The following is a 15084-nucleotide window of genomic DNA, read 5'->3' on the forward strand; positions in this document are numbered from 1 at the left end:
TGTAAGTTATAAAATTGATATACCAAATCACTAATAATTGATTTGGTCTTGATAATCATAGACCTGCAGGAGATAAAATGAATACAAAGTCTGTGTCTTTGTGTGAGCTGTGGAAGAATATATGTTAATCTTTCAAGTTCACAAACTCTAGAAAGATCAGAAAATAAGAGTGGGGGAGGGGAGATTTTATATTGGGACTTGGTATGGCAGACACCTGTAATCCTAGCCCTCAGGAGGCAGATCTGGGGTAGGGGGTGAGAATCCCTGGGTAAACTGACAGCTAGACTGGTCAGTTGATAAGCTCTGGGTTCAGACAAGAGACCCTGCCTCAGTGAAAGCTTGTGGCACATAAGCAGGCAGGCACATGACATTGCCAACTTTGGGCCTCACCAGCTGAAACTAACTTTACAAGCTGTTGGTGCATCTTGCCAACAGTTGTTTTGATACATTTTCCCTCTGAGTCCCTCCTAACATTCTGTCAGTGTTGAATTTGATATTGCAGTTTAATTCTTGTTACTACGTAGGTCCTCTGCTTAGGTTTCTATTCGGGATCTCTCATTCTGGAAGCGACAGTCAAATAATGCCACCACCTCCTCCACCGGAGGCAGCAAGGGCATTGTCTGAACATGGCAGTGGTGATGAGCTTCTTCTCTGAGGCTCATTCTCTCCCCCATGTCTACAGCACCACGCAGCCCTGCAGGCTGCTGAGAACCTCTTGTCACTCACATACTCTTTATAGGGAATTCTCGGTGGCGACTGTACATGAGTGGAGGTTGGCAAACAGGAGAGCTGGGATTCAGGGAGATACTTAATTTTAAAAATTATAATAAAATTTAAATATCACTGGAGGATCAGATAACAGGTTTTCCCAAAGGGCGCAAACAGTTGCCTATATTATTTCTGTTTAAAGTCACCCATTCTAGTACATAGTATATACATAGATGTCACAGTATGTTTAAAAACAGGGAGCAACACGATGGCTCAATAGGTAAAGATGATGCTTCTGAGCCTGACGGCCTGAGTTTGATCTTCTGGAGCCAAATCTTGAAAGGAAAGAAACAGTGCTCACAGGCTGTCCTCTGATGCCCTTACACACAACCACCCATCCATGCACATGTACAGTAAATAAACAAATGAGAAAAATTAAGAAGAGAATGCAGTAATTTATACGGGTAAATTAGGACTATTTGCCTTCAAATTTGTCACTTAAAAATAACTCCTTGTATTCATTACAACTTTTAAGAAATGTTAACAGTAAACAACCTTAATTATGTACTCTGTTGGGTTTAGTAATTATTTAATAAAATATCTTATTCCATATTTTTTTATAATGAAATTTGGGCAATTCAACATCCTGTATTTTAGACTGATGATGATGCATTTAGCAACTGCTTTACATTTGAAATTTTGGGTTATTTTCACATTTAAAGTCTTTAAATATTGATGACTCCTTCCTTTTTAGAACTTGAACTGTTATTGATCAAAGGACAGGAAAGTTTTAGGGGATTTCAATCTTAGAAATTACAGAGAGTTGATTTTGATAACAAAAAATCAATGACACCTTTTAAACTAGCTTACACATGTTACCCTTTATGGCTATAAAATTCTTTTTTTAAGTACATTTAACTTATTGTTATTGGGGGGTGGTCCATGTCTATAGAGGACATAGGTCAACCTTTCTAGATCTGTTCCTTCTGTCTGCCTTATCCACCTTTACATGGGTTCCTGGGATTGAACTCAATTACAGGCTGGTCCAACGCTCCTGCCCCAAACTCATCATTTTAAAGACATTTTAATAACATTAACAGTATTTCAGTGAGAGAGCATATCCCTCATTTGACAGAGTGTAGAACCTGGTGTCTCTGAGAAAAAGAATTTGGACCACACCTTCCTGCTCCTTGTCTGTCTCCTAGAATTGTGGCTTTGGAGCATCTTCTAGGAAGTACCTCTAACGTTTAGTCTAGACTTTACCCCAGAGTATCTTTGATTTTTTTCCCTATGTGTGAGATTGCACCATATATATGTTCCTCATTTATATATCAACTGTGTTTTTACTCCTAATGTACACAGACAGAAATAGAGTAACTCTGAATGAAGCAAGGAGTTACCAGACTCTAGGTACTTGGACTGACCAGAGAAACTTAGTCCAAAGCTTGGGCACATTTCCAGAAATTTCTCAACTTCCAGTCTACAGATCCTTGATCTGCTGATCTTCCCACTTCAGAATGAGAAAGGAAGGGTTTTCTAATTTCCAAACTATATCTTCCACCTGCCAAGACTTGGGACTCCTCTGATCATGTTGTCTTTCCAGTCAGCCTGTCTCTGAGTATTGAGACTTAAGCATTTTTTCTCCCAACATCAATTCCTAGCTTCTAAGAGTCTGGCATTTTCTGGATGACTGAGATGTTAAAATATTCATTCTGTGTTATTCAAAAGTAGAGAAATGACTTTGTTTGTCATCTACCTTTTTTTTTCCCCAGCTATCACATCTTCCTTCTCCTTCTTCAACAAAATGCTTTTTTTTTTTGGATCATGTTTTAGAACACATGACACTCTGTCCACTGTAGGTTTTTAACAGTTTTATTTATGAGTATGTACGTATATGCACATACGTGGGGTCTGTCCATGGATGCCAGAGAGGGCATTGGTGTCCCTGGAATTACAGGTAGTTGTAAACCATTGAATATGGAAACTGGGTACTGAATGAGAGCAGTAAGTGGTCTTAACTGCTACCATTTCTCCAGTCTCTCCTCTGTGTTGCTTGTTTTAAATATTTTAATTGCAGATTGTAAATTTTCAGGAGTTTATCAGTAACCATATGGGAAGTACAGCTGTAATCAGAATTAAACTTTGTCTAACAGAAACACTTACAGATATGAATACATTTGAGTGTTATTGTAGAAGAGGGATAAATCAGAGTATAATTTTGGGGTAATGTTTATGTAATTTTGATTAATAGGAAATGTTTTTTGAAATAGATGTTTCTGATATTTAAAAAGAAAAGTCCACTTACGTACCTTTTTGATGTACAGAAATTGGTATACTATGTTTGTATAAATTTTTCTGAGACTGGGTCTCTCTATATAGCCCAGATTGACTTGGGATTCAATATAAAGCCCAAATTAGCCTCAAACCCATGGTCTTTGTGCCTTATCTTTGTCAGTTCTGGGGTTATAGATATGAATCGGTAACTCCCAGTAGCGAATGCTATTTTGATAGTTTAGTTTTTATTTAGTATAAATTAACAATATAAAAATGAGAATCCCAGGAAAAAGTCAATGTCACCGAAATATACATATAAAAATATATTTCCCACATACAGATTGTGAAAAATTAAACATTTTTAGTAGTGTTGGTTATAATATGTAAAATGCCACATTTTAATTGGAAAGAAGCCTAATGAAATTAAAATTCATTCGTGGTGCAGAGTACTATCTGCACATTAAACCAATGGAAACAACTAAAATCAGAGTATTCGTATTATCAGATTTTAGAGAAAATGGAACGCACAGTTTTATCCTTTCCCTTATTTGTAATTATTTGGTCTCAGCTCTGTACTTTTAAGATACATGTTGCATTCATGTATAAACACATGTACTTGAACACATATGAAGACACAAATATTCCATACACATGTGTGCAGACATGCTGGTGCAAATGCAAAGGACAGAAGCCTATCTCAGCTGTCTTTCCATCCATCACAGGTTCTCTCACTGGCCTATAATTTACCAAGTAGGGTAGACAGCTGGTCAGTCAGCCCTAGGGATCCACTTACCTTTACTCCCAGGGGCGGAAGTACAAATGTTTGCCAGCTTTTTCCTGTGGGTTCTGAGGACAGAACTCAGATCCTCACACTTGCAAGGCAAGTACTTTACCACCCAGATTATCCCAAATTATCACTGGAGTTCCCCTGCCCCTAAGTGCACATACCTGATGTGAGATATTTCCCCCCTCCCTCAGAGCACAGTGATAGATAGGGAATATATGTTGCACTTTCCCTCATTTTCAGTAAGAAAAAAAAAATGAGTACTTTCTTTCTGGAAGACAAACATGCCTTCTCTTCAATGTGTCTGCACCTCAGGGATGTGTCAGGTCTGCAGTGACTAAATGGCTTGTGGTCATCCTGGGTGTCAGTGAGTTCCAAGCCAGTCAACTGTTTGGTCACACAGTTCTACAGGTTACATGTCTCAAGGGTGGAGGACCATCACAACATGACACAAAGCTCTGGGTTCAATTCCTGCACTGCCTCAACTCTGGAGAAGCTCTGCGTCTACATCAGTGGTCCTTTAGTGGTCCTGGTTGGGACGTTCTTCTTGTCCCATGGTTCCAATGAGTGAACAGCTTTGGTCATGCTGAGGTCTTCTGCTGGGCACTCTCACATTTCCGGGTCTCTTCTGACCTTTAATTTTGAGAAAGGATACCAGTTAGTTTCCCAGGCTGCATCTAGAACATCACTAAACAGAGACGTTGAACTTGCAGTCTTCCTGCCTTGGCTCAGCTCTACTCGGAGGCACATACCTGGAGGCCACATTCTCAAAACATGCAAATCAGGAAGATAATTTTCCCTCAAGATCCATAACTAACAAGGGTTTTAAAAATGTTACAGAAAACAAACAAACAAACAAACAAAAAAAAACCCAAAAACTAAAACCCATGCTACTGGTTGACAGGAAAGGTGTATTTTTGGGTTGTCACAGCACTACCTGTGACAGTAATGTGAGTGTTCACTAGCCAATTTCAAGTTCAGGAGTTGACAGAAAAATCACCAGTTGCTGACAGCCCTGTGCATTCAGAAGAAATTGAATCAGGTAGGACATAGTTGATAATGTAAGCAGTGTGGACTCCCTGTTAAGGCAAAGAGTATATAATGAAGAATTCATTTCACACCTGTAGGTTTTCTAAGGCGTATTTTCTACTTTTAGAACTTTTGACTGGCTCGCACAGATGCCTTTACATGTCAGTTTTAATCATAAGGTAGGCCCTGCCGGGTCTATATATGTATTGTACGCCAGTGTAATTTTCTTGTAGCTTAAAAAATGCCACTGACATGTTCCTTGGTAGCTGAGCTCCTGCCTTCCCTCCCTCACGCACCATGAATAGAAGTCTTTTGCCATTGAGGTGATGGAATGACAGCCTCAAATGAGACTAGCAACGCCATTAAAAGGACTGTGGAGGTGAGGGCAAAAATAGATGGAAACCTTTCTAGGCTGAGATTCTTGTGTAGTATTTTATTTAAGATTTTTATTTTTTTGGTTCAGAAATATGAGTTTCAAAGCTCTCTTCCTCACCTTCCCTCAGGCTTGCTCTGCAGCTGAGGGTGACCTTGAACTTCTGATCCCCCTGCCTCAGCTCTCAAGTGCTGGGAAAACAGGCATGCATCACCATGGCTGGTATATGCATTTGCTTCTAGGGATGCAGCCCAAGGGTTTGAACATGCTAGGAAGGCAGCTTCCCAACTGACTACATCTCCAGCCCTCAAAGCAAACACTCACACAAAGAAAATAAAGAACCAAGTTTAACAGTTTGTTTGTTTGTTTATTTATTTATGTTTTGTTTTTGTTTTTTGAGACAGAGTTTCTCTATGTAGTTCTGGCTGTCCTGGAACTCACTCTGTAGACCAGGCTGGCCTTAAACTCAGAAATCCACCTGCCTCTGCCTCCCAAGTGCTGGGATTAAAGGTGTGCGCCACCACTGCCCAACCAAGTTTAATAGTTTATAGTGGGCCATATAATCTGCCTACCAAATTTGATGCTCTGTGTCATTTAATCTAGTATGAGTTTGTGACATTTAGGGATTACTTTCAATCTTCATTAGGCAACTGTGGAAACTGATGCTTTATTAAACTCTGTGGAAGATCCAGGATCCAGATTTAAGCCTCAGTGATAAATCTTAATTGTCAATAGAGAAGAGAAATCACTCATCTGTCATTGTCTGCACTTCCAAGGTCTACCATGACTAGGGGATTAAATAGGAAAAAAGACCAGCTGGAGAGATGGCTCAGAGTTTAGAACACTGGCTGCTCTTCCAGAGGTCCTGAGTTCAATTCTCAGGAATCACATGATGGCTCATAACTATCTATAATGGGATCCGATGCTCTCTTCTGGCATGCAGGTGTACATGCTGCATAGATGGTATCTCCATGTAGATAGAACACTCATATACATAAAATAAATAACTTAAAAATAGGTTTAAAAAGGGATTTATTTTTACATCATATTCTTATAAAAATAACCATATAAAATTATAAATATATAATATAAATATAAAATTATTAGTGGGCACCAAGAAAGGGACTGAGCATAGCAGATGGGAAATGAGAAGTGGAAATAAGAACAAAGTATGTGTGTGTGTGTGTGTGTGTGTGTGTGTGTGTGTGGTGTGTTTGTGTGTCTGTGTGTGTGTGAATGTCTTAATGAAACCTAGTACTTTGCATGCTATTAACAATTAACAATAGAAAACCCCAATCTCCAAGCTTAAATGGAGATGAACTTTGCCTGTTTCAAGATTAAATTAAAAGGAGCTGCATTTAGTGACCTTTGCAGACAGGAGCTGAGGAAATAAGAGAAAGTAGTGGAAATGATGATTTTCCTAGGAGAGGTCTGGTTACATGTGTGACAATTCTTTTTAATGGTAGTCAGCATGAGAGTGATTGGCACAGACCCTCCTGTGGTGATGAGAGGCTTCGCAGTCATGGCCCAGCCAGAGAAGCAGAATGATGGGGAGAACCGTACCTTTAGGGACAGATTGTGTAGCTGTGTCTGCTGGTACCTGAGGGTTGGCTAAAGAAGAACACCCATAGTGCAGTTGGGCTATTGGGATAATTTTGTGACCCATTTCCCAGTACCCACCTATTCTCATTGTATTATGATACCATAAAGAAACACATTAAATCTTTACCTTTTTTTCTCAGTGTATGCATATATATGTGTACATATATATGTGTTTGTGTATGTGTGCGCATGTGTGTGTACATATGTGTGTATGTGCATGCATGTATATGTGTGTGCATGTATGTGTACATATATGTGTATGTGTATACATATGTATATATGTGTATTATATGTATGCTTGTGTATACATGTGTGTATGTGTGTGTATATGTATACATGTGCATGTGTGTATGTGCACATGTATAAGTGTGCATATGTGTATATGTGTGTGTATGCTCATGTGTGTGCATGTGTGTGTATGTGGATGTGTGTTTATGTATGTGGATGTGTGTATATGTGTATGTGTGTATGCGTGTATGCATGTGTGTGTATTTGTGTGTGTGTGTGTGTATTTGTTTCTGTGTTTGTATGCTCATGCCACAGAGCACATGTAGAGGTCATAGGACAACTTGAGGCAGTTGGTTTCTCCTCCCACCATGTGAGTCCCAGGCTTAAAACCCAGGTCCTCAGTCTTGGCAGCGGACACCTCTACCTGCTGAGCTCTTTCCATTGCTGTGTGTTCTCTTTTTGCCTTTTCATTTTTCTTAACTTTAACTGTTGCTTGTCTTAAGGAGGTGCATATGTAAGTAGCTATTATTAATAACTTAATGTATAATTAAAAATGAGTAAGACTGTCATTAACCAAGATTAAGGACCTGTCAGTTTCCCTCAGAGCTTGTTAAGATTAAGATGATTGATTTCAGCCAATTCTAGAAGAGTCCAGATAACAATTCTACAATACTAGTTTTAGTGTGCTTTTGTGTCATTTACTGAAGGCCACTGTTGGGACAGAAGTAGTTACCACTTAATAACAAGCCAGATTAGTGTGCCTACTTTGGGGCTATTCTTTCTATGTTTAAAGCCTGAAGGAAATTGTTCTAGTAGTTTGTTGGCACAATTTCTGTGGGACATGGGAAGGGATATGTAGTCCTTAATTTGTTCACGAAGGATATTGTCGATTGTCATTGAGAAGTGGCCTTTTATGTGCCTAGACAGATGGCTCAGCATTTAAGAATATCAGTGCAGAAGCCAGGAGCTCCATTCTAAGAATACATAGGCGGCCCACAACAATCTGTAACTGCAGTTCTGAGGGATCTGATGCCCTCCTTTGGCCTTCATGATACTTGCATTCAGTTGCACATACCCACACATAAGTGCACATAATAAAAAGTAAAAATCTTTTTTTAAAAGGAGCCTGACATTTGCAGAGTATGATCAGATTCTGAGGATACAGAACAATTTCAGTTAATATCAATAAATAGCACACTGATTGGTAGTGGAAGGCAGTATTCATACCAATATATAAGTAAAAAAAAAGAAGAAACAGCATGTATGTACAATAATGGGTTGAACATATTTCCTTGAGAATTCATAGTCCCCAAGGTCTAAAAATGGGCATAAGTAGTTATGAATGAATGAATGCCCAGAAGATAGCAGTGATCTTGGGTTTTTGTTTTTGATTGGCTATAACAGGTACCTGATGTATATACTAGGTATGTGAACTAAACTGTATTGCCTTTTGGGAGAAGTTTCTATCGAATGGCAGAGTATCTTAGCTTGTGTTTTTGTTTGCTTCGATTTGCATTACATGAGATGGGATCTTGCTCTGAACTCCAAACCTTGCCTGGAACTTACGATGCATACCAAGCTGGCCTCAGCCTTACTACTGCCCCCTTGATGAGGTTATAATCCCACTGATGGGATTACATGCATGAGCCACCATGTAACTGCAGTTAGAGAGAACCCTTTTGGTATCAGTGTGATCTTCAGATTGGATATTCTTGTTGATGTCATTCCAATTTCATTGACCTCTTATCTTCTAGCTCCAGTGGTATCCAGCTAATCCAATGTTCTGATTACTGCTTTCAGCATGTGTGTGTGTGTGTGTGTGTGTGTGTGTGTTTTAAAATATATACTGTATTTTCTGACAGAGATCACTTATCTGTGTATTCCTCATATGGGTAAAGGGTTTTCCTTTGGCACTTCAGTATATTTTATAAGAACAATAAATGATTTAGTGGGTAGGGAGATGGCACAGTGGTTAATGTGCTTGGTGCACATACATGAGGACCAAAATTTGGATCCCTAGAACTTATATAAATGCCTGGTGGGTTCCAGGCTTGGAAGACAGAAACTGGGATCCCCAGAGCAAGGTGGCTGTAGAGACTAGTCTTATCAGTGAGCTATAGCTTTGATTGAGAGACTACCTCATTGAGTCAGGTAGAAGAGCATTGAGAATAATTTCCAGCATCAAACTTGGACTTCCACATGCACAAGAACACACATGTAACTATACCCACACATGTTCTCACACACCACATGAAAATATGTGTAAAAATATGCACATACACACAAACACACACACCACATGAAAATAGAAGCATAAAAAATAGTCTTAAGGTTTTTATCTTCTAGCTATGTGATCAGGATCCACACTTACGTGTTTCCCACACCCATACTTCCTTTTTGTGGTGTTTATAATGACTGTATAATGAATTATCAGAAACGACACCCTGGGGAGACTTATTTCAGCCTTGCAGGCAGGTGACCCTGCTAGACTGAGACCTGTTTCTTTGGCAGTGAACAGTTGTTTGCCTTTCTACGCAGTCTCTCAGTTCCACCTGCTGCCATTATTCCAAACCCCCTCCCTGCATACATGAGTCATGGGTCGACAAGAATTTCTGTAAATGTTTTGGGTCCCTCTGCATCTGAGTGTGTCTCTCTTGATACCTCAAGACAGAGAGGCCATTGTCTCCTTTTGCCTGCATGGTTCTTACAGAGCCAGGTACACCCTGAGGAAAAGGCTGCTGTCTGTAAGCCAGGCTAAATGTTGTTTGTCTTTTTAAGGAGTTCTACTGTCCAATTCCTTTCTGCTTTTTTTCCCCTGAATATTATAATAGTTACCTATGAGAAGTACAACTAATCTCAATTTTCTAAAGTGTAGTAGCTCAATCTAAAAATATCAGTTAAAACTCAATGTGACAATTAAAGTCCCTGATCTGAGGAAGGGAAGCCAGTGTGGGGTTTCTGGATGGCTGTCACTTGCCTAATTTACTTCTTCTACTGTATGTAGAAGCTTACTATCTGTTGGAAGTTTTTAGCCAAGTCATCTTCTTGGCTTCTGATACTGTATACTTTTCGTTGTTCAACACACCTGAGGCAGGTAAACATAGGGGATGGCTTAGCAACCTAGGACTCTGCCTGGTTTGGTATACACACACCCTTCTTCCAATAATGCTCTCTGAAACCTGGGATCTTTACCTGGAAGTACTATGCTTTCTATCCCTTTACATATATCAATGCATCTAGCAACTTGTTAGCAATCTGGAAGCCTCCAGAGTGAGCCATAGGGATAGCCATCTTTAGGCTATGAGATAAGTTTCTTCTCATCGTAACAACTATTAAACTTAGAGTGTCTTCAATCTTAGAAGGATTGAAAAGTCAGTCCAGCCTAGGCAGGTTTGGGGCACATGTGCAATAAGGCAAACTGTGTTTCCAAGTAAATTTTTAGGGAGAATCTCCTGTTTTTCATCTTATGTCTGTACATGTAATTAAAATCAGATTTATTGTGGGAAGAAAGACTCACAGTAGTCTTGATCTGTCAGTGATCAACTCAGAGAACTTCCCAAGCTATGCCCCTGGTGAACAAACCCCTCCTTCCTTTAGTCCCATAAAAAAGAAACTTCTTGGCTCGAAGAGATGGCTCAGAAGTTAAAGACCTGCTTGTAGAGGATAGTTCAGTTTCCAGAACCCATCCACGTTGGGAGGCTAACAGCTGTCTGTAACTCAAACTTTGGGAGATCCATGTACTCTCTGACCCCCACATACCTGTGCTTGTGTGCTGCACCCTCCACACAGTGCATTTCTGATCCACCAATGTAAGACTCTAGTGAGCAGAGCTTTAGTTTACCAGAGACCTCCTGCGAGAATCATGTGGGAGATGAGAGATCGCTGCAAAATGCAAGAGGGATTTTTAATGTTCCAAGCATGCTGGGGTCATCCTGCATCCCAAAAGGAGAGGCGGCCCCACACAGCTTGTTCAGTGGACATTTATACAGTCTCCAGGGGTAGCAGCCATTAGGCACAATGTGATTGGCAGAACAGTGACTTTTTAAACTGATTGGTTTTTAGGGAATGAGGCAGCAAGGACCTCCCTTGTCTGTAGGTAGCAAGGGTTGGTCTGTCCTGTGGAATGTGTCTATGTGCTCTGGGCCTTCCCCACCTGCAGGTGGGTTCCCTTCCTTGTGGTTTGAGGAATGTTAATCAGCTTCTCCCTTTCTCCTCTGTCAGTTAATCCATCAAGTGTCCTCTGACAGAGGAATGAGGAATATTAATTAGCTTCTCCCACGGGGGGGGGGGGGGGGGGAGGGGACAGACCGACGGACAAGTGTTCCAAAGTTCCTCTTCACCATTACAGAGAATAAAGATGGATGGCATTACATGGAGGGTAAAGGAATGTTGGTCTTTAAGCTAATTGGTTTACAGCACCTGGTTAAAACACAAGGAGGGAGCATACACAAAAAAGAGCATCTTAACCTGGGAATGACTTATGCTTTCTTAGCCCACTCTGTTGGTACAGCTATAGTTACTGCTAGCTGTAGCTTCTGTATCTATTTTGCAACTGAAGTCTGATTTTTCTAAGACTTCAAGGGTGGGGGCCATGCCTCTCTAAGGGCAGATTAACTTAGAATGGAGTCTTAAATGAAAAACGGAGTTTATTCCACTACCTCAGTCCCTTCAGAGTAAGAGGCCAAAACCTTGAGCTACCCCGCCCAGACCCTGCACTGGAATGCTTAATTATCTTTGTCTGAATTTCTTCTAAGCCTGAGCTATAGGAAATGAACAAAGGGAAGAACAGCCATGACCCTGGGTGTTTCCTTCAGCTTCCTTTGTCACATGTCATTTCAGCAAGTTCTTACCTGACTCCAGGTGACCATTACTACTAGACATAGTCCCTGTGAAATCTCATTAAAACCCCTTCCAAGTGGCTTTGACCCATTACAATGGAAAGCCAACAAAACCTCACTGTGCAGCTAATGAGTGCAAGACTTCTCAAAAACACAAATAATTAGGCTATAAACTCATTTCCTGGCTAAAAGGAAAAAAAAAATGTTTAGAGGCTTATTGTTTTCTTCTGAAGAGATAATTACATTGTTATTTTTTCCAGAATTTAATTTTCCCATTGACAGGGTTGGCATAAGTAGATTACCACTCTATCTCATCTGATAGAATAAAATTACAATAGTTTATCTGTTTTATTGCTGATTCTTAGAACACAGTTTCAAGTTATTTGCATAATAGTTGATTTAACTTAGTTGGTAATTGTATGCTTCTGAGGTGACCTTGACCTTTCTGCATTGAGAATTGAGGATCATTTGAATTTGAAGTTTATCTACCAATTCTCTTTAGGGGTCAATTAAGGGTCATTAGTTATCAGCACAAAAGAAAAAAAGAGATGTCATGAAGAATTTGTGACATTTTGTTTTAATTTTTCTCTGCAATTATTTGTTTATTCATTTATTTATCCATTTATTTTTTTCTTCCCTTATATATTACAACCTAACCACAGTTTCTCCCCCTCCTCTCTTTTCAGCCATCCCTCCCACCTCTGCCTTTCCCCACTCCTCTTCCATTTTCCTTTAGAAAAGAGCAGGCCTCCCTGTCAGGGATATCTGCAGAGCCTGGTGTAACAAGTTACAACAAGGCTAGGCACATACCCTCAATTAAGGCTGGGCAAGGCAATTCCTGTGTAGCCTAGCTTAGCCTGGAATCTGCAGGCAGGCCTTAGACTTCAAGCAGTCCTACAGTATCTGGATCCCAAGTACTGATAAGATAGACTTGTAGACTTGGAATCAGACTTGGCCTTCACTTTTGTTTTTGTTTGAATGGATCCTTTAGATAAAACAAAAATCAAAACTCAAGTAAGTTTTACTTCAAGTTATTCTTCAATGAACATTTATGTAGTAGATGGTCTTAATCGGTTCAGTGCTTGCCTTGGAATATGACAACATGACTTTGATTCTCAGAACCTTTGTAAAAGAAGAAAATCTGAGTGTGGTAGCATGTGTTTATAATCTAGTATTAGAAAAGCAGAGATGGGCAGATCCCTGGGGCTTGCTGCCCTGCTAGCCCAGCCTCCTTGGTAAACTTCACCAGTGTGATAGTCTGTCTCAGAGAATAAATGGGGGGGCAATGCTTGAAAAATGATGATTAAGGCAATCCTCTGGCCTCCACAAGCAAGCACACCCACACATGTGAACACACACACACATGTGAGCACACATACATGTGAGGAACACATACACATATACACATGTGAGGACATATACATGCGCGCGCGCACACACACACACACACACACATACCAATTTAATCAATAATCAAATAACCAAAAATCTAAAAAGAACATAACTGCAACTTAGCAAGGATAGTTATTCAGTGAAGGCATGACTGAGAAACAGGAAAGTGTCCATTCAGCTTTGAGACTGTCATTTAGGAACTACCATAGGACTAGAAAGATGGCTTCAGAGCTTGAGACCACTGACTGCTTTTGCAGAGAAAGTAGGCTTGATTCCCATTACCCACATGATGGCTTACAACTGTCTGTAACTTCAGTTACAAGGGAATGCCCACATCAGGCCTCCAAGGGTGCCATGGATGGCATGCACGCAGGTAAAACAAAGAACAGCAGCTGCAGCAACAGCAATAGCACTTATTGATTTTGCAGATGTTGAGGATTCAGATCCCCAGCAACCACATCTGGTGGCTCACAGATGCCTGTGACTCCAGCACTGAGGACTGCATTGCCCCTTTTTTGTTCTGGCCTTCAGAGTGCCTGTGGATTTGTGAATACACATATAAGCACACATGCACACACCTTCAAAGAAAGAACTTGGAAGAAGTTGGCCTAGTGAATTCCTGAATCTCAGCTGCCCTTAGTAATACAAACCTCTGCAGTTCACCTCAGAAGCTGCAAGAGCAAAAACCACAGCTTTGATCACTTCGAGAAACATGTGATTCAGTTATCACTGACAGCCTCATGAACACCTCACAGGTGTCATGGCCAAAGTTGTTCAGGCTGACTAAAGGAGATTGATTTTGGTTTGGGGTTTTAAATTCTAGATATGTTCGAAGCTTTTCAAGTGTTCTCATATTTTTGTTCTGGACCTAAAAGGGAAATATTTTTATTTATAGATGATAAAACTGAATTTCTAGGCTAGGGAGATGGCTAAGCAGTTATGAGCCCACACTGTTCTTCTAAAGGAACCAAGTTTAGGTTCTAGCACCCAGCCAGGGGCCTCAGAACCACCTAGAACTTCATATCCAGGGGCTCTGATGCCCACTTCTGCTTTCCAGTGACACTCTATACACACCTCAGACACACATACATGCAAACTATTAAAAATAAAAATCTTTAAAAAATAATATTTAGCCATTGTCATAACTTCAGTGAACCTAGAGAACTGAACTTTGCAAGGAATGTTTTTATAAGATAGTATTGTATAAGTATTGTATAGTATTGATATAGACTAGTGACTTTTTAAGAATCTATGCTATTCTCTTTTCATACACAGGAAAAATTGGACGTCGGGGTGAGGAAAGAAGTGGATGGGATGGGAACGTCGGAAATCAAGTACGGAGACTCTGTTTGTTACATACAGCACGTGGACACAGGCCTGTGGCTGACCTACCAGGCTGTGGATGTGAAATCCGCACGAATGGGATCCATACAGCGTAAGGTGAGGTCACACACAGACACGGCTTGTTGCAGCCACGTTCATAAATGAAAAAACACAAAGATAAAAAGTGGAGACTTCGGCCACCTGCTTGGACTCGCAATTACACTCTGAAGGTCAGGTCCTACTGTTGGTTAATTTTCAGCCAAAAGATTATGAAATCCTGAAATCACCTTGTTTGCCAATGCATGCAAACCTGGTGCCCAATTTTTCAGATCCTGTTTGTATATCTGAGAATGTAATAGTGACTACTATTAATGAATTATGAGATTCTTGGTCTCTTGAATCCTGTGTAACAATCCCACCATAATAGGCTCTGTTTTTGTTGTGTTTTTGTTTGGGGGGGGGGGGGTGTGAACCCCTGCGGAGTTTTTCTCACTGATGTATAGGATTATGGTTTTGAGATTTATATATTCAAA

At 40.2% G+C, this 15084-nt stretch overlaps 1 protein-coding gene across 1 annotated transcript in view; it reads left to right on the top strand.

Moving 5' to 3' along the window:
- Ryr2 (ryanodine receptor 2) overlaps positions 1–15084 on the top strand; it is a 566557-nt gene that overhangs the window by 267143 nt on the left and 284330 nt on the right. The window contains exon 13 of the mRNA XM_076939363.1: positions 14504–14668. Within this exon, the coding sequence (XP_076795478.1) occupies positions 14504–14668 (165 nt within the window). The remainder of the gene's footprint in view (positions 1–14503; positions 14669–15084) is intronic.

The sequence above is a fragment of the Arvicanthis niloticus genome, chromosome 8 (genome assembly GCF_011762505.2).
Source record: "Arvicanthis niloticus isolate mArvNil1 chromosome 8, mArvNil1.pat.X, whole genome shotgun sequence".
In the NCBI taxonomy this organism is placed as follows: domain Eukaryota; kingdom Metazoa; phylum Chordata; class Mammalia; order Rodentia; family Muridae; genus Arvicanthis; species Arvicanthis niloticus.